Genomic DNA, 25,685 nt, shown 5'->3' with positions numbered 1-25,685 from the left:
CAAGTTGAAACCATAAACATAAATTGTGAATCAGTAGTATCATCTCTGATCCTTATGGGACCACAGCTCCCTGTTGCCATTCTGAATAACTACCCTTGGCTACTCTCGGATTTCTGCCCTACAGCCAGCTACCTATCCATTCTGCTATTTTTTCCCAACTCCACTTGCTCTGGCCTTATTCACTAGATAGTGTTTGGTACCCTATCTAAGTTTTTTTGGAAATCCAGCCAAATTACTTGAGATAGGGTAGAAAGGACAAAAGTGAGGGGGGGAGGAGAAAGAAGGGATGAAAGGAGGAGGAGGAGAAATGGAAAGGAGGAGGTAGGAAGGAGGAGTTGGGGGGCAAGTGAGGAGAACGATAAAGTGGGGGAATAGGAGGAGTGGGAGGGAAGGTGGAAAGGAGGAGGAAGTGGGGGAAAGTAGGAGAAGAACTGGGGATGAATGACAGGATATGGGGAGAAGAGGAAGAGACTGCGAAGAAGGGAAAAGGAGACGATGATGGGGGAAAAAGATGAGGGATTGTCAACTCATATTGTTTATTCCAACATTTAGCAGTGTCAGCATGGTTCAGTTGGTAGCACACTCGCCTCTGATCACAAGGTTTTTAAGTCTCACTCTAGAGCTTGATCGCAAAATAAATCAAAGCTGACACGAGATTACTGCACTGTCAGGAGATGCTGTGTTTTAGATGAGACATTAAACCGGGGTCCCATATGCCTAATCAGGAGAATGTAAAATTCCCAAGGCACATTGAAGAAGAACAGGAATTATTCTCACTGTCATGGCCAATATTTATCCCCCCATCAACATCACAAAATACAGATTGGTATTTTCTGGTTATCACATTGCTCCTTGTAGACATTTGCTGAGTGAAAGTTAGCTGGCATATTCCTTACATTACAACAATGACTACATTTCAAAAAGCACTTCATTGGCTGCAAAATACTTTGAGCCATCCGGTAGCCATGAAAAGGGCTATAGAAAAGCAAGTTGTTTTCTTTTCCATTATCAGTACATTTCAGAATGAAGAGCAGAAACTATCAGTTAACTGGGGGTAAAAGATGGGCAATAATTGGACTAAGGCAAACATATTTCAGTGTACATTTTAAAATCATACGTTATGTCCTTATTTTAACATTTCCAATGTAAATAGTTATGTCCTTATTTATAATTGGGGTATGGGATCAGAAACCTGAGCTCTATTGTAAATATCTGAACTTGTTTGTTGAACAAAGCAGTCATTTGGAGGGCTGGAACAGTTGGTAGGACAGGAGAGAAAGGATAGAGGGAGCCGAACAGTGTGCTTCGCAGGTTGAAAGACCTGTGATAACCATCCAGCTAGGGGCTAATGGGAAGAAGAGCAAATAGTTGTCAGTTTGCCCAAGAGGCAGATTGGAAGAGCACTCGAGAACAGGGGGTCAATCGAGGAAAGAGGACAGCTGTGGTGATCTAGGGGCCGACCGGCAGTGATTCACAGTATGAAGAACCAGGCAGGAGTGGCGGCCAGAGGCAGAGCGCAGGAGTAACACAACTGTCCAGAATCGGAGTCTTGCCAAAACACTAAGACTTCAGGCGATGCACAAAATCCGGCAGGAAATGAATAAATAAGGTGCATACTTTTAAAGCCACAAAATGTTCAGTGACCAAATTGTGTAATTGCTTCGGACTGCATGACAAGTTTGCAAATGAACTTTGCATATAAAATACATTCGTGTGAAATCATAAAAAGGTGATACAAAAGATGCGACGAGAAGAAGTGAAATAAATGGTGCAACAGGACTGTATTTCAAAACCAAATTAACTACTGTAAAGGGATTTCAGGATGTCCTGAGGATATGAAACATGCTATCGAATTGTAACTGAGGTTTCTCTTTGACCTTTTGAACAAAGGACTATGTGGCTTATGCAATGTGAATTGCTTATATTTACTGGAAATATTATTGTACAACCAGCCAGTAGTTTGTGCAAAAGCTACTGAATTTCAAAGTTTCCCCGTCTCAATTTGGGAGTGCACTACATGGAGATCCTGAACTTCTGTCACCCTACTGCAAAGGAAACTAGCTAAATTCTAATTCACTAATTTTGCAACGAGAAAAAAACAGCACTAACCTTTAGCGGTGGGCAAAGGACTATGTTGGTCTCTTCCAGGTCCGATGGAGCCATGTGGATCAGACCGATGAGCTTCATCTAGAAGTAAAATTATTGATGATAAAAAATCTACCATAATTCTAACTAGAAAGATCATGTGTAATGGTTCCTTCAATGGTTCCGCACACAGTGATTATTTCCAATGGGGCACCACATTTAATTCTGATCACGACCTAGTCACCCGTGTGGAAAGAAATTATATATGGATGATGGGTGGAAGTATGATTAGGCTTGGATGTGATGCCAATCAGAGCGCACCCCACCCCCAAACCTGTCGCTGATATTCATGGTCAAGGCTCATACATGAATAATAGAAATTTGGCTGAGGCATGGCAAAATCATATAATGCACCATGGGGGAGAGAGGGGGAATTCATATTTAAATATACAAAGAAATTGATATATTAATGTATTTCATTTTTGTGGACTCATCACAGGAGAAATGGCTTCAATGCACAATCTCAAACTTACAGACTAGTCATAATATATGCTTGTGAATTTGTGATCACGCAATAATTTACCAGTATGCAAGTTTTACATTTAATTTCAAGTTTGACAATAATTATGGCAGTCCACACATTGATATCTAAAGAGTGGGAAATATTCCAACAGCTCAACTTCTTCAAATTTAATTATAGCAGAGTGAAGAGTTTAAAATGTATTTATAACTTTTCTTAAATTTACAAATATATGTACAAAATACAGAGTAGTTTGAAGTAAGGAATGTGTGCTAATCATGTGCCTTGCGTAATAAATTTCATGCAGTATATAAATCCTGACGTTTGTGGTGATCATAAACATTTCAGTATTACTGATAAACTGCAGCTGTGGTTGAGAAGCACAGAAGAGATGTAAAACATTTGGCGAGAAGGAATTTTGTACAAAGAAACAAATACTGTTACAGTATTATTAATACTTATATCTGCTATAATTAAATTTGAAGAAGTTGAGCTGTTGGAATATTTTCCACTCTGTAGATATCAATGTGTGGACTGCCATAATTATTGCCAAACTAGTCATGGAGAGATCTGTGACTGTGGACATTAACCACTCTGTAATCATTCATTAAGTCTCCATTCCATTCAATGTTTCTTTATTACTGCAAAGACAGTTGTCGGGCTACAAGTGGCAGACAACCTTTGGCACCTTGCCAACATGGTCATTCTTCAATTTTGACAGTGGGTGTTGATAGGTTATTTGGTGACAGACAATGAATGCTGCAGCACATCTGCAACTCTACGCCTGTTACCTTGATTCCACAGTAGCATTGTGTTGTCCAATATTCAACTCCAGATGAGTAAAAAAAGTCCTTCAATTCAACTTCAGCAAGATTTAATTCTATTCTTCTCTGACTAGAAATGTTCTTCCAAATCCACCTCTTCGGAGGGATTATAATATTTTGTTCACAAATACTGTATTTTTCAATCCTGAGCTAAGCTTAATGAAACTAAATTCAATCCATGCCTAGTCTGCCTTCTTGCACTTCTGGAACTTCACCCATGTTTGCCTTTCTTTATCTTACTCCAGATGCCCCTCTCAGCTCTATCCCACTCAGAACACCAAATAAAATTGCTGAGTTTATGAACAAACAAATTACAGATTCTTAAATGGAGACGGAATTGGTAAATGTTTGCAATTTGCATATTATGGTCTGAAATTAAGACAAAGCATCTTTGTCCAATTGTGACGATTTTTATATAATGATGCTGGACCAGACCCCAACAGTTGCTAGGAAACTGGACAGAACCCCCAATATTTTTTTTAATTCGGAAAACTGTGAGGAAAGGATATCTCGCTCCAGGAGTGACTTCACGCACCAATAGGGATGTGGTATATTAAAACAAGCTTTAGAAAGCAAGCTTTATTACTAACACAGTATTACTAACTTTATCATAAAAAACAAATAGCTTTCAATTACCAGTTAAACAATGCTCAATAATACAAGGAAACAATCCTAATTGCTATCTTTTATCTTCTTTCAAGTCACAACCCATGTTTAAATAGTTAGCAGACTCATGCACACTTGCTGTTAAGAGATGTCTTAGATAAACCACTTTGAGAATGAGAGATGCCTCAGGAACCAGCTGCAGATTCTTGCCCGAGTCAAACTACTGGTTAATCTGCCAGCCTTTCCAGAAACTGCTAGTCTGCTCACAGACAGATTTTTAACTGGACTGTATTTAGAGCATGCAGGTGCCAGTTTAGCTCAATTGGCTGGACAGCTGGTGTGTAATGGAGAGCGAGGTCAACAGTCTCAATTCCCGTGCCGGCTAAGGTTATTCATGAAGGTCGGTCTTCTCAAACATGCCCCTCACCTGATACTCAGGTTAAATCACCACCTGTCAGCCCTGCCCCTCACCTGATACTCAGGTTAAATCACCACCAGTCAGCCCTGCCCCTCACCTGATACTCAGGTTAAATCACCCCCAGTCAGCTCTCCCCTTCAAAGGGGAGAGCAGCCTATGGTCATCTGGGATTATGATGACTTTACTTTTATTGAGAGCACAGCTTCTTGTGTGTTCACATTCTAATCTAAAACTAAATTTCTTTAAACTGCAACCCCAACACCTGACTGCTTCAGAAGTTGCCTCCTCCCATTAACTAAATCATCTAACTAAAACTAAACACAATGGGCCGGATTCTCTGTTTCTGTGTCTAAGTGTTGACGCCAAGGGAGAATCCATGGACTTCCACGTCAGAATAATCGGCACCAAACCTTCTGCTGCCGGTGAGGAGCCAGCACTGGTGCTGTGTGAAACACATTGAAACCCATGAAAAACAATGCGGGAATAGGTGGGTCCGTGATGGATACTCGCAAGGCTGACAAGCTGAAGCCACATTTAAACAATACACCCCCCACACACACTGATCGGCGCCAAAACGATCGGACAGGTTGGGCTGATGCATCGGCTGGGGCCAGAGGGGGGGGGGGGTTACATATACAACCCAAGGCACCAGGTTTAAAGTGGACTGTCAGCGGCATGCGCAGCCGCATGGCTGGTTGCGGTAATGGTGTTGTGTACCTGTCAACCCAACCCCACAGCTCAGCTCCTGGCCATCCCCACTACTCCCCGCAGCCCTGGCAGAAACCCCCCGGCCAGCGGCACGGCTGTCGATGGAGTGCGGTGGTGCTGGACACTGTCCGTATGCCCTCTCTTTCGCTCAGCAGCCACCACGCCAGGTGCATGATTTTTGAGAGCACACGTGGACCTCAACGTCGGGAACTCGGCCTATCGGAGGCGAAGAATCACGGGTGGGCCCACTAATAATGACAACAGTGTTGCAACTATGCACAGCGTGCGTCACATTGACGCCGTTTTCGGGGAGGCGCCTGCCGCAATTTCACCGGTGGAAGCTATTCTCCGCCCGATCGCACGTCCCAATTCCGCCATCGGCTAAGGGAGAATCCTGCCCAATGTCTTTACTCCCCAGGGAATCCCCTTTCTTTATATAAAATGGATTTTTAAGAACACTACTGCAGCAGTCATACACACACTACTGCAGCAGTCATACACACACTACTGCAGCAGTCATACACACACTACTGCAGCAGTCATACACACACTACTGCAGCAGTCATACACACACTACTGCAGCAGTCATACACACACTACTGCAGCAGTCATACACACACTACTGCAGCAGTCATACACACACTACTGCAGCAGTCATACACACACTACTGCAGCAGTCATACACACACTACTGCAGCAGTCATACACACACTACTGCAGCAGTCATACACACACTACTGCAGCAGTCATACACACACTACTGCAGCAGTCATACACACACTGACCCAGGCTTTTCACCCTTACTGCACCAAATACAGATTATACAATATATCAGAAATTCCTACATTCATCACGTTTACATTAAACATTTCGTTTTTAAAATGAAGATAAATAAAAACTCTATGTACCACTGTCAGCACTTTTCTTAACCTTAATCACTCCATTTGCATTCCTTTTATCTTTCTGTCCTCGACATCTTTGTCAATCTCCACCTATCACTGGTCCCCAAGCCAACCCACCGCTCCACAAATGCTGTCAGTCCTGCTGCGATTGTTCAGTATTTTGTTTTTGTTTCAGATTCCAGCATCCGCAGTCATTTGTTTTCATTAAAATAAAATTACACTTAAAACGCAAGAACGGTTTCGTAGACTTAACAGTACATCCATCGAATCCGTACAGTACAGAAATAGACCATTTGGCACATCGAGTCTGCACTGACACTCTGAAAGGGCACCCTACCTAGGCCACTCCCCATCCCATCCCTGTAACCCCACCTAACCTACACGTCCTTGAACACTAAGGGGCAATTTAGCATGGCCAATCCACCTAACCCGCACATCTTTGGAGGGAGGAAACTGAAGCACCCAGACACCCACGCAGACACTGGGAGAACGTGCAAACTCCACACAGAGTCACCCAAGGTCAAATTGAACCCAGGTCCATGGTGCTGCGAGGCAGCAGTGCTAGCCACCGTGCCATCATGCCGTACTTTCAAACAGTTCCAAAAGATCCCAACTTAAAACTCCACTCAGAGGTAACCTTCCTTTTTCTGTTTGGCAACAATCCTTATTGATTCTTAAATCTGTAGAATTCCAGTAATTTCATCACGCAGTGCTCCTTTGTTCCTTTGGTGTCCTCTGAGACAGGCAGCAAATGGTTCTCCAGGTCCGGCCTTGCCCACACAGTCTTCTGGGAGATCTAACCAGCTACCATGCTGTCTTTTGGAAGATCTAAGCAACTATCCCCCTCACACAGGCTTCAATGTTTGCTTAACTGCATTCCTTCCCTTTGATCTCTCTCTATACTCGAGTGTTTCATCCAGTCTCTCAGAAGTATCCTTTTCCCAGAATTGATCAAGCTCTTTTCTTTGCTTTAGCTCCTATATTTTAAAAAGTAAACTTAATCTATCTTTGCCTCACTTACTAATTTTTTTACAACTTGTATCTGTCCCCTTTGAACTAACACAAACCACTTCAAAACTACTTATTTTGTTGCCTTATGTAAATTCTTATTGAAGTTCTTTGTGGTTCATTAACATGTCAAAACCACTTCTTAATGCTGTTTTGGACTGTGGCAGTCACTCTGTCTCTTAATCCAATTACAACAGTCACACCCCACCAGCTTGTTCTCCAGTCCAAGAGAAACAGGGCAATGATATTATCAAAAGAAAAATATAAAATTCCATTGATTTCCTATCATGCTGTCCTCATTAACTTTCAAAATGCTGATTCTCAGATCCAAATTACCTTCTGCAATCTGCTCTCGCACTGCATCCTAATGTGCACTTTCTGTTTTTCAATTCAATAGCATCAGTTTATATTTGTATCGCGTCTTTAACATAATGAAACGTCCCACTGCACTTCACAGGATTATTATAAAACAAAACATGTCACTGAGCCACAGGAGGAAGTATTCGGTCAGATGACTAAAAACTTGTTAAATAAGTAGTTTCTAAGGAATGTCATTAACAATGAAAGTGAGGTGGAGGGGGTGGGGTGAGGGAATATTTCAGAGTTTAAGGGCCGAGACAACTGAGGGCACGATCGCTAATGATGGAGCGATTAAAAGCAGGAAATACTCAAGCGTCCAGAATTAGGCCAGCACAGGTATCTCAAAGATGGTCAGGCTGGAAAAGATCATAAAGATAGAGGGGGGAAAGGGGCACGGAGGGATTTGAAAACAAGGATGAGAATTTAAAAATCAAGTCTCCAGGCCTCTGTGCATACCTCTCCCTCAAATGTCCACCCAATCAGTCACAGGGTCATGAGTGTCAGGCTGCTGCAGCAAATTCTCTTCCTAGGTCTGTTTGTCATTTACATTGCATGCTATAGCACAGAATTAGCCATTTGGCTCCCCAAATTTGAGCAATAACATGAGTGACTTAGGGTAGAGTATTGGATCAGGCAGGGAAAGCTTTGTGAAACTTGTTGGATTCATAGGCGCCTTTTCTCACCTAATGTAACAATTCAGAGGCTGACAAGGATCAAGATCACACGGGGGGGGGGGGGGGGGGGGAGAGAGAGGAGGGGGGTCTCTAAACACACTGGCAACGCCGGGATTCTGACACCAAACGCTTTTTGTAAAGGGCATCTTCTCTCCTCCTCCCCCCCCCCCCCCCCCCCCCCCCCACCCCACCCAAACGACTAACATCAGAGCTCCCATGGACATGGTTCCCCCCAAGGAAGTAGAGGCCTCCCTGGTGGATGTGGACATTGTCCTCCCCACCCCCGTCCCCAAGGAGAGATGAGCACAATCCCACCCCTGTAGATAAGGGTACAGCACGGTAGCACATTGGGTAGCACTGTTGCTTCACAGTTCCCGGGTCGATTCCCAATTTGGGTAACTGTCTGTGTAGAGTCTGCACGTCCTTCCCGTGTCTGCGTGGGATTCCTCCAGGTGCTCCGGTTTCCACCGACAAGTCCCAAAAGACGTGCTGCTAGGTTAGCTGGACATGCTGAATTCTCCGTGTACCCGAACAGGCACCGGAATGTGGTGACTCGGGGCTTTTCACAGTAACTTCATTGCAGTGTAAATGTAAGCTTACTTGTGACAATAAAGATTATTAAAAAATTCAAGGGGAGCTGCTCCCCCCCATAACATCAGGATTCCCCCCACCCATCAGGATCTTCTGGCGGATAAGGGGATCATCCTCCTCCCATGCAGGAGGGAAACCCCTCCTCAATGGAGGATGGTAACCCCCAGCATTGCCCCATGCCATTGCTCCCTGGGGTTGCTGCCATGGTTTAATTCCCAGGGGTGTCGGGTGTCATAGACGTTTAGCACAGAAAAGAGCCCTCGGCCCAACATGTCTGCGTCGGTAAAAAAATGATTTAACTATTCTCATCCCATTTTCCATAACTTGGCATAGCCTTGGCATTGCAAGTGCACATCTAAATACTTCCTAAATGTTATGAGGGTATCTGCCTCCACCACCCTTTCAGGCAGTGAGTTCCAAACTTCACCACCCTCTGGGTGCAAAAGCTTTTCCTCATATACCCGTTAAACCTCCTGCCCCTTACCTTAAATCTATGCGCCCATGTCATTGATAACTCAACCAAGGGGAAACGTTTCTTCCAGCTTACTCTATCCATGCCGCTCAATTTTATACATCTCAATCCTTATGGGGGAGGGTGAACAGCCAGAGGTCGTAGTACACTAAGGTACTAATGACAGAGGCAGGAAGAGTGATGAGATCCTGCAGAAGGAATTCAGGGAGTTAGGCAATAAGCTAAATAGAAGGACCTCTAGGGTTGTAATCTCAGGATTACTCCCTGTGCCACGTGTCAGTGAGGCTAGAAATAGGAGGATAGTGCAGCTAAACGCGTAGCTAAACTGGTGGTGTAGGAGGGAAGGTTTCAGATTTCTGCACCACTGGGATCTCTTCCGGGGCAAGTGTGACCTGTACAAGAAGGACGGGTTGCATCGAAACTGGAGGGGCACCAATATCCTGGCTGGGAGGTTTGCTAGATTCACTTGGGAGGATTTAAACTAGTATGGCAGGGGGGTGGGAACCAGAGTGTGAGCTTAGAAGGTGTAATAACTGAAGGGGAAATAGAGAACCAAAATAAAAGAACAACAACACCCTGTCTGCTCAAACACAGTGGTTTGAAGTGTTCTGTTTCAATGCCAGAAGTATAGCACGTAAGGCAGATGAACTTAAGAGCACTTATTAGCACTTGGAACAATGATGTTGTGATGATCACAGAAACGTGGTTAAAGGAAGGGCAGGATTGGCAGCTGAACGTTGGGAGGATATAGATGCTTCAGCGGAAATAGAGGGGGATGTAAAACAGGTAGTGGAGTTGCATTACTGGTGAAGGAGAATATTATAGCAGTACCTCGGGAGGACACCTCAGAGGGCTCAAACAATGAGGCAATCTGGGTAGAGCTCAGGAACAGGAACGGTGCAATCACAATGTTGGGGGGTTATTACAGGTCCCCCAACTGCCAGCGAGAGATAGAGGAGAAGATGGTGTAGATCTGTGTACCTGAACAGGGGACGGAATGTGGCGACTAGGGCTCATTGCAGTGTTTTTCAAAAATATATTTTTATTCTCCTCCTTTTTCACATTTTCAAAGAACAAAGAAAAGTACAGCACAGGAACATGCCCTTCGGCCCTCCAAGCCTGCGCCGACCATGCTGCCTGTCTAAACTAAAATGTCCCACACTAGGATTGGTGGGTTCAAATTTCATCCGAATTTGAACCCACCAACAATCAATAATGAGAAATACAATGTCAAACCCCTGATCAACAATCCCCTCCTCCGTCTGGGTCACTGTCCGTGTGGAGTTTGCACATTCTCCCCGTGTTTGCGTGGGTTTCGTCCCCACAACCCAAAGATGTGCAGGGTAGGTGGATTGGACACAATAAATTACTTCTTAATTGGAAAAAATGAATTGGGTACTCTAAAAAAAAATTTTTTTTTTTTTAAATCCTCTCCTCCCACCAACCCCCAACCAGCCTCTGACATTTTAAATACAAACATCAAAGAAAAGGAATCAGGAATCCACCATCCACCCATACATTGTCATCAACAACATACACAGTCCAAAACACTCCCCCGCCCCACTCAATCACCACCCCCCCTAATGTTCAATGTCATCCAATTCTTGAAAGTGCATAATGAACAAAGCCCATGAATTGTAGAACCCTTCTATCCTTCCCCTCAACTCCAACCTCACTTTCTCGAGTGTTACAAACCCCAACAGATCCTCCCGCAATGCCTGGGCACAGGGTGGAGAGACTGACCTCCACCCCAACAGGATCCGCCTTTGGGCAATCAGCGAGGCGCAGTCCAAAACATCTGCCTCCGGAACCGCTTCCAACCCCGGCCTATCAGACACCCTGAATATGGCCTCCAGAGAACCCGGCTCAAGTCTAACATGTACCACCTTCGGAATTAACCTGAAAAACGCCCTCCAATACCCCTCCAGCTTTGGACAGGACCAAAACATATGAACGTGGTTTGCGCACCCCCCTGCAACGCTCACAAGCATCCTCTAATCCTTTAAAGAGTCGGCTCATCCTCGCCTTTGTCAGGTGCGCCCTATAGACCACCTTCAGTTGTATCAGCCCCAACCTTGCGCACAAAGTTGAAGAATTCACCCTCCAGAGCGCCTCACACCACAACCCCTCCTCTATGCCCTCTCCCAACTCCTCCTCCCACTTTGTCTTAATCCCCTCCAGCAGCACCTTCTCTTCTCCCCGAATCGTCCCATAAATTGCCGAAGCCACCCCTTCTCCATTCCCCCTGACTTCAGCATCTCCTCCAACAATGTGGAAGCCAACGCCACTGGAAAGTTTTGTATCTCCTTCTCAGCGAAATCCTGGACCTGCACATACCGAAACTTTTCCCCCTGCCCCAACCCAGATTTCGCCTTCAACTCCTTCAGTCACGCAAACCGGCCCCCCAGAAACAGTATTGCAGTGTTAATGTAAGCCTACTTGTGACAATACGATTATTATTATTAGAGAGATTTTGGATAGCTGCAAAAATAACAAGGTTGTTGTGGTAGGGGATTTTAATTTCCCCTATATTGACTGGAACTCACTTAGTGCTAGGATATTTGATGGGGGCAGAGTTTGTAAGGTGTATCCAGGAAGGCTTCTTGATGCAATATGTAGATAATCCAAAATCGGAAAGGGCCAGTACTGGATCTGGTATTGGGGAATGAGCCTAGAAAGGTGGTTGGGATTTCAGTAGGAGAACATTTTGGGAGCAGTGACCATAATCCCGTAAGTTTTAGTGTACTTTTGGATAGGGATGAGAGCAACCCTCGCTACATTACCAGAAGGATGGGGAGGCTTTAGAGAGGATGCAGAAGGGATTTACCAGGATGTTGCCTGGTATGGAGTGCACTAGCTATGATGAGAGGTTGAATAAACTCAGTTTGTTCTCACTGGAACGACGGAGGTTGAGGGGCGACCTGATAGAGGTCTACAAAATTATAAGGGGCATAGACAGAGTGGATAGTCAGAGACTTTTTCCCAGGGTGGAGGGGTCAATTACTAGGGGGCATAGGTTTAAGGTGCGAGGGGTTAGGTTCAGAGGAGATGTACGAGGGAAGTATTTTTACACAGAGGGTAGTGGGTGTCTGGAGCTCGCTGCCGGAGGAGGTGGTTGAAGCAGGGATGATAGTGATGTTTAAGGGGCATCATGACAAAGACATGAATAGGATGGGAATAGAGGGATACGGACCAAGTGTAGAAGATTTTAGTTTAGACGGGCAGCATGGTCGGCGCAGGGAAAGGATTGGACCATTTAAGGACAATGGGGGGAATCTATGTGTTGAGCCAGAGGAAATGGATGAGGTACTAAATGAGTACTTTGCATCAGTGTTCACCAAAGAAAAGGACTTTGTGAAAGATGACTCTTAGGTAGGATGTGTGGACAGTCTGGATAATGTTGTTTTCGAGAAGGAAGAGATATTGGGTGTTTTGAAAGGCATTAAGGTAGATATGTCTCCTGGGCCGAATGGGATTTACCCCAGAATACTGAGGGAAGCAAGGGAGGGAATTGCTGGGGTCTTAATTGACATCTTTTAATCCTCATTGAGTACAGGTGAGATCCCAGAGGACTGGAGAATATCTGATGTGGTACCGCTGTTTAAGAAAGGTAGTAGGGATAAATCCAGGAAACTATAGACCGGTGAGCCTCATGTCGGTAGTAGGTAAATTATTGGAGAGAATTTTCAGGGACAGGATTTCTACTCATTTGGAAACAAATGGACCCATAAGCAATGGACAGCATGGTCTTGTAAAGGAGAGGTCATGCCTCACTAACGTGATCGAGTTTTTTGAGGAGGTGGCAATGATTGATGAGAGGAGGACGGTGGATGTTGTTTAGATAGACTTCAGTAAAGTCTTTGACAAGGTGCCTCATGACTGACTGGTACAAAAGGTGAAGTGACATGGGATCAGAGGTGAGATGGTAAGGTGGATACAGAACTAGCTCGGTCACAGAAGGCAGCAGCAGAAGGGTGTTTTACTGAATGGAAGGTTGTGACTAGTGGTGTTCCACAGGGATCTGTGATGGGGACTCTTGTTGTTTGTATTATACATAAACGATTTGGAGGAAAATGTAGCTAGTCTGATTAGTAAGTTCGTGGATGACACCAAGGTTGGTGGAATGGCAAATAGTGTTGAGGACTGTCAGAGGATACAGCAGGACAAAGATAGGTTGGAGACTTGGGCAGAGAAATGGCAAATTGTGTTTAATCCAGACAAATGTGAAGTAATACATTTTGGTCAGTCTAACATAGAGGGGGAATATACTGTAAATGGCAAAACTCTTTGGAATATAGAAAGTCAGAGGGATCTGGGCGTGCAGGTCCTCAGATCTTAGAAAGTGGCAACACAAGTGAACAAGGTAACAAGGTAGTCAAGAAAACATACGGAATGTTTGCCTGCATTGGACGGGGTATCGAGTAAGTCATGCTACAGTTGTCAAGAACTTTGGTAAGGCCGCACTTGGAATATTGCGCACAAATCTGGTCACCACACTACCAGAAGGATGTAGGGCTCTGGAGAGGGTGCAGAGGAGGTTCACCACGATGTTGCCTGGTCTGGAGGGTGTTAGCTATGCGGAGAGGCCGAATAGACTCGGACTGTTTTCATCAGAATGACGGAGGTTGACATGTGACCTGATAGAGGTCTATGAGATCATGAGGGGCATGGATGGAGTGGATGGGCAGGCACTCTTTCCCAGGGTGGAGGGGTCAGTCACCAGGGGGCATAGATTTAAGGTCCATGGGGCAAAGTCTTAAGAGGAGACATGTGAGGCAGGGTTTTTACACAGTGGGTGGTGAGTGCCTGGAACGTGTGGCCTGGGGAGGTTGTGGAAGCAAATACATTAACGGCGTTCACAAGGCATCTCGACAAATACATGAATAGGATGGGTATAGAGGGATACGGCACAAGGAAGTGCTGAGTTGTTTTGGCCAAGCGTGGTATCATGACCAGTACAAGGAAAACAACCCCAGTCTATCCAAGGAAAACAACCCCAGTCTATCCAAGGAAAACAACCCCAGTCTATCCAATCTCTCTTTGTGACTAAAACTCTCCAGCCAAGTAACATCATAGTAAATTTCCTTTGCACCCTTTCTAGTGCTATCACATCCCTCCTATAATATGGATTCCAGCACTGCACACAATACTCCAGCTGTAACCTAACCAACTTTTCATACAAAAACCAAAAATACTGGACAATCTCAGCAGGTCTGACAGCATCTGTGGAGAGAAAAGGGAGCTGACGTTTTGAGTCTGGGTGACTCTTTGTCAAAGCTGACCAGTGTACATGCACAAAAAGGTCCTTCTAATACGCTGTGCTTCCCAGGGTCCTGCCGTTCATCATGAATTACCTTGCCTTGTTTGCTCTGCTGGAGAGAGAAACATTGTGGGCAGCCAGCAGACATACTGGCATCAAGCCCAGTAGCTAAAAGTTAATGTATTTAAATGTATGGAAATCAGGTTCAGACCCTGATCCCATCACATCACCGGTGGACCAATGGTTTTAGGGGGGGGGGGGGATATCTCAAACCGAGATCTTACCGGCACAAATCAGACCACTTATGAGATTTAGCAACCATTATGGGATTTGCGCCTACTACTAACGGGCCACTAGATCGTGCCCTTAGTCTCAGCCCATTGTTCATCTTGTTCCGCATACCTTTTAATATTTCTTCTTTCAAACAATTATTTAATTTCCTTCCAAAAGAATTTTACAACAATGATCAGTAACAATGATTTCCATACTCCTCAACCATCACTGTCCATAGACAGTCCCCACTTCTTTTTGCAACCATTTTAATGATGTGCCCCTTCATGCTGTAATCATGTCAGACACAGGAACAGAAGTTGGCCATTAGACCACTGGTACCTGTTGAAGAAAACTAAAGCATGGCTAATCTGCAACACATTTTAAGGGGGCCTCACGGTAGCATGGTGGTTAGCATCAATGCTTCACAGCTCCAGGGTCCCAGGTTCGATTCCCGGCTGGGTCACTGTCTGTGTGGAGTCTGCACGTCCTCCCCGTGTGCGCGTGGGTTTCCTCCGGGTGCTCCGGTTTCCTCCCACAGTCCAAAGATGTGTGGGTTAGGTGGATTGGCCATGCTAAATTGCCCGTAGTGTAAGGTTAATGGGGGGATTGTTGGGTTACGGGTATACCGGTTACGTGGGTTAAGTAGCGTGATCATTGCTCGGCACAACATCGAGGGCCGAAGGGCCTGTTCTGTGCTGTACTGTTCTATGTTCTATGTTCTATTTGATCCATTTTCCATGATAACCTTACCTTGCAAAATTGATCTCGGTCATGAAAATGTCAAATGACTCTTTTATGGAAATGAGTTCCAAATTCTCACTGGGAAACATCCTTTCTGATTTCACTGCAGTGGAAGCAATCGATTATAATCTAACCTTCCATAATCTTGAAGATTTATACCAGGTTTCAAAAAGAAAATTCCAATCGAGGGCAATTTAGCGTGGCCAATCCACCCATCCTGCACATCTTTGGGTTGTGGGGGGTGAGACCCGTGCATGCAAGGGGAGAATGTGCAAACTCTCCATGGACAGTGACCCGGGGTCGGGATCAAAACCAAGTCTCGACGCCATGAGGCAGCAGTGCTAACCATTGTGCCACCCTGCCGCCCCTTATAACAGGCTAACCCTCAACCTATTTAGTCACAAAGTGTAAAGACACAGCCCTTTTCCACTGCTGACCAGTGTACATGCTTTTTTTTAAAAAACGCATAGGCTGCTAGAACCGAACTAAGGTACAAATTCATTCTCACCTCTTTCCACCTTTAAAAGGCTCATCAAATAATTTTTTGGCTGCATCTTCAATCACCTGTCCCAACTACTCACCACCTGCTATTCCACCTGGGACATGTATTGGGATGTCTGAGGACATGAAAGGCAGTCTAATAATAATAGGTAAGATGTAGCTGCTGTCTACACACACACACACACTTCCAGCAGCCTTTGTTGGATAATGATCAGAGTAGTGATTCTAGCCGATTTTCCTCACCCTATTTAAGCCTTTTGTAGGCAAATTGCAGTGCCTGAACCAACATCGTTATTTGACAAGCTAATTTGCCACAAATTAGGGATAGAACATCGAATTGTACCACATGGTGCAAGTTACTCACCATCTTGGCCATTTTAATTCAGTCACTGGAGCATTTCTACAATGTGATTACTTATTTGGCACCATTTATGCATAAAGGAAGTTCATATTTTATAGTTTATATTCTTGTGTAATGTTTTTAAAGTCTTAAGTTATAATGCATGCAGAAGTATGTCTGCTAGAGCTGTGATTAAAAGTGAAGTTTGCAGAGAACGTTTTTTGCTGATAGATACTAAAAGCCATTTTACCTGTTTGTAGATAGAAAGATAATATAATGTTGCAACTGTTTCAGCCTGGCGAAACAAATCAAGGCACATCTTATAAGAAGAGACAAAAGAATGCTGTGTGCTTTGAATGTAGCTGGGAGGGGATCATTTCTACCTGGACAAAATATTTTCTTCCAGGGTTCTAAGCTGAGCAGAAGATTTTCAGCTTGGTCCTAAAAAAAGATTCTCTTTCATGGACTCCACCAAGTTAAGCAAGTAAAACCCAGGTGTTAGCTTTATAAACAAGTGGTATTTGAAATATGTGGATTGCTTTAAAAAAAATTTAGAGTGCCCAATTCACTTTTCCAATTAAGGGGCAATTTAGCTTGGCCAATCCACCTACCCTGCACATCTTTTGGGTTGTGGGGGCGAAACCCACGCAAACACGGGGAGAATGTGAAAACTCCACACGGACAGTGACCCAGAGCCTGGATTCAAACCTGGGACCTCGGCGCCGTGAGGCAGCAGGGCTAACCCACTGCGCCACCGTGCTGCTCTTATATATGGATTGCTTAATTGGAATGTAGAGGCAGATTTCAGGAAGTAGGTTAAGGTGTTGCACCTGTCAAATGTAAAGCTATTTCTTGTGTTGCTAATGTGCTTAGTTTTGTGTTCAAATTGAAGTTTGTTTTAATATAAAAGCTGTCTACTGGACAGTGTTATCACTTCTGTGGCGCAGTAACATTTCCTCACACTTTTACCAAATATAAATAGTTGGGTGCTGCTAGTTCGGGATCTTAAAAACAAAACTGGGATCTGGTCTGAGCCCATAGCACGAACCCAGAATCCTTCCCCAGCAAAAGACATAGCACATTCAAACTATACTGTCTATTGCTAAGTTCCGGATCCCATGGAATTGACTGTATTTCAACAGTACTGGTATTTTTCCAGGTTTGCATTTAATTTTTTTCTCATTGTTGCCAATATTTTCAGCCTCTTCTGTTTTTCAACCCTGAGTGAAACAAAAATATTTTTGGCCTTCATATTTTTTAAAAATCAGCTGAGTCTAACCTGAATGGGGAGCAAAAACAATGCCAAACTGTTTTTGATTTGTGAATAAAATAACACTGACCATAAAATGAAACTGTATTTGCCAAAGTGTCTGCAAAATTACTCCAGTAAAAATATACAGTTTAACAAAAATATTCATGTGGAATGCATGATGGAGATCCTTGACTCCTCAGGAAATAACCTGATCCACAAATTCAGTCAAGCTGACTAGCCAGACATCACCTTATATACATACCGGTTTAAAAATACAAATCTAGCATATCGGATTATTTTTCAAGAGAAGCGCTGCTTCAGATCTGTACATTTTCTATGAGAAATATTAACTCCAATATACCTTTGATGTTAAACTGGGCCACACCAAAATAGATCCATGCTAGCGCTGCATTTATATGACCACTTTTATGTACAGATAGATTTTGATGTCCACCAATAGTGGTTGAATATCCCAAAAGACAATGAGCATGTAATACACCTTAGAGAGTCTGTGAAATCCACTCTATGAGGCCTTCTCAAATCACCTTGAGTTTCTAAAGAATGCACTATAAAGGCAGCCCAGAAGGAAGATTAAATTTGGGTGTATTAATACTGCTGTGCTTATTCTCGGTCTTGTATCAGAGCATCCCAGGCTGTTACACATTTTCCCTCATGAACGTTTATACCCAGGGACTCCCGGTGGCAACATGTAAGTGGAAGTTGCACCTTGGCAAGCTCCTGCTCGAGGCTCTGGTTTTTGGGGTTTAATGTCAAGATTCAGGGGCAGTTTTTGAACAAGCTGGTGCAGGAAGGCACGAGGAAGGTGGGGAATATTTAAGACCCAGAAAAAAGCCGCTGGGAAGAAGGAGGCAAGTGACAGTTCGCCGTCAAGTGAATGGGTCAGCCCAGCAGCAGGAAAGGTGGCGGAGGCTAGATCGCTGGGTCGGCCGCCCTTCACAGTGGAAACTCTAACTGAAGTGATGTCCAAAGAATTCGAGAAGCAGTTCACTAAGCATATGGAGGTGCTGCGAAAGGAGATTATGGCTGCAACAGGAGATTATGGCTGCAATGAAGGAGTGGGTGGAGGAAGCGATTGCCACGGTGAAGGCTAGCGGTATTGAAGCCATCGGTCAAGGTATGAGAGCAAGGAGAGATGTTGAAGGGGGTCGAGCAAGCTCTGTCGCAGCACAGTGACCAGTTCACCTCCATGGGTGAGGATCTGCGGAGGGTGGTGGAGGCCAACAAGGGATTCAAAGCCAAGGTGGAGGACCTGGAGAACAGGTCAAGGCGGCAGCATTTATAAATTGTGGGACTGCCTGATGGGGTGGAAGGCCCGAGGTTTACTGAGTACTGCACGAAGATACTGGCAGAGCTGTTGGAGTAGAGGGAAGAACCTTCCGATATGGGCTGAATAGGGCTGATTGGTCGCTCAGGAATAAGCCGAAAGCAAAAGAGCCGCCAAGGGCAGTTATAATTTGCTTTCAAATGTTTCACATCAAGGAGAAAGTCCCGAGTTGGGCGAAGCAAAAGGCGTTAGGTGAAGTGGGAAGGAGTTGGTATTTGAATATACCAGGACTTGACGGTGGAGCTGACGAGAAGACGGGCAGCCTTCGGACGGGTGAATGTGGCACTTGAACAGTAACAGTGTGAGGTTTGGCATGGTCTACCCAACGAAGTTGAGGGTGACCTACAACTCGAGAGATTTCTAATTTGAGATGGTGGAGGCAGTGGAAGTTTTGGAAGGCCGAAGGACTGGGACTGAAATTTCTCATTTCAGGTTATTATTTGTTTTGTAACTGTGGGGGCAACATCTGGGTTTTTGGGTTGGCTGAATGGGAAAGGGTAGTTCAATCTTTGTTATAGCTGACAGTTGGTTACAATTATCTTGGGATTTGGGGTTATGGCAGTTTTCTGGGGTGCAGTGTCTGCACTGGCTTTGTTTGTCTTTGTAGGGACCGGGTCAAGAGGGAGGGGATTGGGAGAAAGAGAGCCCGGGCAGCGGCCTCCACAGTAGCAAGCGAATGTTGGCTCGTAAGCGGGAGTGTACTGGGGGGAGGGACTGCGGTAATTGGAACCTGGTCGAACAGGTTTCAATAGGCCTGGGAGGTGTGACAGATGGGGGGGGGGGGGGGGGGGGGGGCCTAGATACTAGAGGAGGTGTTTTCAAGAGGAAGTGGATGGGGATATCCGACAGGCTGGGCCCGGGGCTATAATGATGGCGGACAGGAGGGGCAGAGAGTGGTGAGACCCCCGGCCAGAAGGTGGTGAGACCCCCGGTCAGAAGGTGGTGAGAACTCCAGTCAGAATAGTGACGTGGAGCGTGAGGGGGTAGGGGGGCTCGGTGAAGTGGTTAAGGGTTTTTACACATTTAAAGAGTTTAAAGGCCAATATGGCGATGTTGCAGTAGACACATCTGAGGGTGAAGGATCAGATGAGGCAGGTTTTCCACTTGGGGTTCGATAGCAGGGCTTGGGGGGTTGGCGGTATTTGTGGGCAAGAGGGTGAGGTTTCAGATGAAGAAGGTGGTGGTGGGATGGGGAGCAGGTATGTGATAGTGACGATGGCGATAGAAGGGAGGTTGATAGCACTGGCCAGTGTATATGGCCCCAACTGGGATGATGCAGGGTTTGTAAAGAGGGTTCTGGGTGTCATTCTGGAGTTGGATACGCACAAATTAATAGTCGGGGGGATTGGAATATGGTGCAGGAGCCGACGGTGGACAGGTCTCAGCTGCGCTTGCTGGCCCAGTTTAAGGATAGGTTGGCGCTGCTGATGGTGGGAATGTTCGAGGGTGCGACAGGCAGGGGTGACATGCCACAGATGATGGGGCAAGCTTCTATTTCGCTACTGCTAAAGAAGGATAAGGATTCAAGGGTGGCATGTGGCGTAGTGGTTAATAATAATAATAATAATAACTTCTCGTCACAAGTAGGCTTCAATGAAGTACTGTGAAAAGCCCATAGTCGCCACATTCCGGCGCCTGTTCGGGGAGGCCAGTATGAGAAATGAATCTGCGCTGCTGGCATTGTTCTGTATTACAAGTCAGCTGTTTAGCCTACTGTGTTAGCGCTGGGAATGCGGCGTTGAGGACCTGGGTTCGAATCCCAGCCCTGGGTCAATGTCCGTGTGAAGTTTGCACATTCTCCCCATGTCTGCGTGGGTTTCACCCCCATAACCCAAAGATGTGCATGTTAGGTGGATTGGCCATGCTAAATTGCCCCTTAATTGTAAAAAAAATATTTGGGTACTCTAAATTTATATTGAAGTAAAAGGATAAGGATCCAATGGAGTGATGTTGCAGGGGGGCCAGGCTAATCATGTTCAGATGTTTTGGTCCTGTCCAAAGCTAGAGGATTACTGGAAGGAGGGCTTCAGGGTAATTTCTAAAGTGGTGCACGTGAAACTGGACCCGGGCCCTCGGGAGGCCATATTCGGGGTGTCGGACCAGCCAGGGTTGGAAACGGGTGCGGAGGCAGATGTTGTAGCCTTCACCTCGTTGATCACCCGAAGGCGGATCCTGATTGGTTGGAGAGCAATCTCTCCACCCTGTGCCCTGGCGTGGCGGGGGGACCGGTTGGAATTCTTGACTCTTGAGAAGGTTAAATTTGAACTGAGGGGAAGGACGGAGGGGTTCTACAATTCATGGGCGTTATTCATTATGGACTTTCAAGAACTGAATAACATTGAACATTAGTCGGGGCGGGTGGGTGGGAGGGTTGGGGGGGAAAGAGGGCTGCGTGTGTTAATGGCGACTATGGGTGATCCATAATTCATTTTTGTCATTTGTTTTTGTGAACATGTGGGCTAATGTTTGGGGTTTGGTGGGAGGATGGGATTGTTGTTATTAATATGGGCATTGACATATTTGTTACTGATTATTGTTTATTGTTAGTGGGTGTAAATTTGGGAGAAAATGTGAAAAAGGAGAATAAACTATATATTTTTTTAAATGATCCAGTGGAGTGTGGGTCATATAGGCCCATATCCCTACTGAATGTAGATGCTAAGATATTGGCAACGGTTCTGGCGTCAAGGTTGGAGGGATGACTTTTGAACGTGATTGGGGAGGACCAGATGGGGTTTGTGAAGGGAAGGTAGCTGTTCTCGAATGCGAGGAGGCTGCCATTCCATTTGGCAGCAACCCACTTTAGGCACATGGCGTTCACTTGTACACAATGATGTGGAGATGCCGGCGTTGGACTGGGGTGAGCACAGTAAGAAGTCTTACAACACCAGGTTAAAGTCCAACAGGTTTGATTCAAACACGAGCTTTCGGAGCGCTCCGAAAGCTCGTGTTTGAATCAAACCTGTTGGACTTTAACCTGGTGTTGTAAGACTTCTTACTTGTACACAAAGTGCACCTTACAAAATCAAAGATGAGCCAGCTGTTCAAGGGGGTGGAGGATGTCTGTGAGTGATGTGGGAGGAGCCCTGCAAACCACATTCATATATTTTGGTCCTGCCCAAAACTGGAAAGGTTTTGGTGGACAGTATTTCGCACAATCTCGAGGGTCTTGCATGTGGATGTGGAGCTAGGTCCCCTAGAAGCCATATTCTGGGGTGTCGTATTGGTCCAAGTTGCAGGCGGGAGCGGATGTTTTATCCTTCGCCTTGTTGATCACTCGTAGATGGGTCCTGTTGGGATGGTGGTCAGTCTCTCCACCCGTGCCTCAGCATGGCAGGGGAATCTGCTCGAGTTTTTGACCCTGGAGAAGTTGAAGTTGAGCTGAGGGGGCGAAGAAGGGGTTCTTCAATTCTTGTTTTTTTTTATTCTGCACTTTCGAGAGTTGCTTACCGTTGACTGTTGAAGGGTTGGGAAATCGGGGGGGGGGGGGGGTGTTTCTTTGTTGATATTGTTGGGATTGTTTTTGTTTCTCTCTTGTATGGTGAAAATTATGTAAATATGGCGAATAAAAATATATTTTTGGAAATGGACGTTTATACCCCTCTTTCAGCTTTTTCCTCTCTTGAAGATATATGTTTGGCTACTACTCCAAACCTTTCCTCCAAGGTCTCTTGTCCATGTGAGCCTGGCACCATGGCAAGGGCTGGATATTTTTATAAATAAGCTACATGTGCATCTTCCAGCACAACATCAATGAATAGGAAGAAAAATGGGAATGCAGGCTGATTTCCATCCTATACACCACCCATCCCAACCCGCTCATAGCCTGGGCATCCAGATCAAAACATTTTCACTCCTCCAATCACCAATTGAAACCATATTAATCAATGCAAAACAGAAATTAAACATGGCTAATGAGAGCCAAGGAATGGTAGGGTGCAGAAGAGGAAGCTGAAATTGCGCAAAGCATTTAAACTATAAAGGCTTCTCAATTTAATATATCAAAGTGATTTGGCGAATTAGACCTCAAAATAATAAAATGCTAGTCAGCTGACTTGAGATTCATTCTTAAGGCCAAATTTTCACTCGAGAAGAGTGTGCCGAGTAGGAAAAACTCCCTACTCTCCAAACGTGACTTGGATGAAACTCCGTTGAAAGGTTGGACTTTTGCTCTGAGTGGGGAGGAAGCCACCTCCAGAAGCAGTACGGAGACAGCTACAATGACTGCCAAGTGCTGAGGCTGGCTGTTTAAAAGACCCGCCTCAGTGACCTGGGACATGTCCCAGTTATAATAAAAACAAAAGGTGTTCTTGTGCTTCCCAACTATGTACTACCCATGCCCCATCCATGCCAGCTGATGCCATTGCATGTCCTCTACCCACCCCAGAGCTCCTCATACCTTCAATGCCAACTATGTGCCAACCTATTTCCCCCACCCTTACACCCTTCACACCAACTCTTCCTCTACCTCTTAGGCAAACCTCTGGAGCCATACGGCAAAGAAATATAAGTTTTAAGTATCTATTACAGACTTCCATGTTTTTAAAAAAACTCATCGATAATAGCCCAGTCATGACATTTAAATCCCTTCAAGTACTTAATCATTTATAAAAGCTATTGTATTCATAGCCTCACATCAAAGACATCTAATCGCGTCATCTAATGTCTTTATAACCACTTGGATCATTCAATCAAATAGTGAATTTACAGGTCCCCGTGCCCCCACTGTGCTAATTTGGAAGCAGTGAAGTACTACTCATCCAAAAGTATATGTCAACAAACAGCTCTTGAAATTGAACTCACCTATTTCTTTCAACTGAGCCACAGCAGAATTTAAAAAAAAAAACATTTAAATGGATTGACAGCTCCACAGAATTTACCTACTTTTTACATACATTCACGTCGACTGTGAATAATCCCAAAGGGGCATTTTAACTTCCCCAAAAAGGCTACTTAACCCCCACCAAAGGTAGATTTTGACCTTTTCCTCAAATTTGTAAAGCACATAAGTCATATTTAAGAAACCTTGGTTCCAAAAATTGTTTTTGATTTAAGACAGCTGCACTCTTAAATGAGACTCTGCCTCCATTAACAACAGATGTGTCCCATTCACCACATTGACCAGAGGAAATGGTGGGTGCTAGGTTTTGTGAGCAAAATGTCTGGAATCAGGGCTGTGGAATAATGTTTCCCATCGATCTGCTACTATTTTTTGTTGGAGGTCAGAGATTTTGGAAGGTGCTGCCAGGGAGGCTTGTAAAGTTGCTGCACTGATCTTGTACCTGGTACACACTGCTGCCACTGTGCTTCAGTGTGGAGGAAATTAAGTGGTGGATGGGGAGCCAATCAAGCAGGCGGTTTTGTCCAGGATGGTTTTGAGCTCCTCGAGTTCTGTTGGAGCTACACTCATCCAGGCAAGTGGAGAATATTCCTTCACACTCCTGATGCATGCCTTGTAAATGATGGACAAGTTTTGGGGTCAGGAGATGAGTGACTTATCAGAGAATGATCATCTCTGACCTGCTCTTGCAGCCATTCTATTTACAGGGCTGTGCAGTTCAGTTTCTAGTCAATGGTGGATTCAATGATGATAATGTTGTTGAAAGTCAGGGAGGTGGTTAGGTTCCGTCTTTTTGGAAAGTCATTCAGTCGCTCACCTCACCTCTGGAATATAGCGCTTTTTCCAAAGTTTGGATCAAGGCTCTCTTAAGGTTTGGAGCCGAGGGAGACTGGCAAATCCCCAACGTAGCATTGGCGCGCAGTACTGGTAAGTGCCACTTGATAGCATTGGCAATTACATTTTTCATCACTTTTCTGATGATTACGAGTATACTGATGGGGTGATAATTGGTCAGATGGTTTGTTCTGCTTTTGTGGACAAACCATTCCTGAGCAATTTTCCAATTGATGGATAAATGTTATAGCTGTGCCAGAACAGCATGGCTAGATAAGTGGAGCACATGTCTTCAGTGTGGTTGGAATGCAAGCAAAACTGTGCATGTTCACTGTGAAACTGACAACTTATGGCATCTACACATGTGCAGTTAAATGTGAAATCAAGATGTTGCTGTCAGTGGTCCTATCTTGAATACACCGTTGAAGTTGAATGCAGAAAGCTCTCCTTAGAAATCACTGAATTGACAAGAAATGGTCCAGAATATACCTCCCTCTACCGTCAAGCTGGGGATTAACCTTGGTTCAAAGAAGAGTGTCAATCTGGGAGAGCCAAAACACTGGACTACTTACATACTAAACGGCAGAAACAGCATGGGATAAGACATTCAGGGATCCCCCCCACAACTATGTGGATCAGATAAAAGCTGTGCAATCGAACAACATTCACTCATGAAAATGGTGGACAATTAAATAATGGAGAAAAATCTACAAATATTCCCATCCTCAATGATGGGGGCATCCAGTACATCAGTGCAAAAAGACAAGGCTAAAGCATTAACACCACCTTCAGCCAGAAATGCTGAGTGGATAATCCATCTAGGCCAATCTATATAGACGTTCTTCTTGAGTCACCAGCATCACAGATACCAATCTTCAGCAAATTTGATTCATTCCATAGAGTATGAAGAAAAGGCTGAAGGCATTGCAAAGATGGTGGACCCTGACAACATTTCATCAGTCATACTGAAGACTTCAGTTGCTGCATCTCTAGATAGTACATCTACCGACAATATGGAAAATTGCACAGGTATGCAAGGTCTACAAAAGGAGAAAAAATCCAATCCAACCAATTCCCACCCTATTAATCTACTCTCGATCACCAGCAAAATGACAGAAGGTGTTGTCGAGA

At 44.8% G+C, this 25,685-nt stretch overlaps 1 protein-coding gene across 3 annotated transcripts in view; it reads right to left on the bottom strand.

Annotated features, from left to right (window-relative positions):
- ror2 (receptor tyrosine kinase-like orphan receptor 2) overlaps positions 1-25,685 on the bottom strand; it is a 323,434-nt gene that overhangs the window by 89,620 nt on the left and 208,129 nt on the right. For 2 of the 3 annotated variants that reach the window (XM_038804721.1, XM_038804722.1), the window contains exon 2: positions 2,110-2,187. The exons of the other annotated variant lie outside the window; for it this stretch is intronic. In XM_038804721.1, coding sequence (XP_038660649.1) covers positions 2,110-2,187 — 78 coding nt within the window. The remainder of the gene's footprint in view (positions 1-2,109; positions 2,188-25,685) is intronic. 3 annotated transcript variants of the gene reach the window in all.

Source organism: Scyliorhinus canicula, chromosome 8, assembly GCF_902713615.1.
Source record: "Scyliorhinus canicula chromosome 8, sScyCan1.1, whole genome shotgun sequence".
Taxonomy (NCBI): Eukaryota; Metazoa; Chordata; class Chondrichthyes; order Carcharhiniformes; family Scyliorhinidae; genus Scyliorhinus; species Scyliorhinus canicula.
The sequence above is the reverse complement of the archived record's forward strand: the minus strand, read 5'-3'. Positions and strand labels throughout refer to the sequence as shown.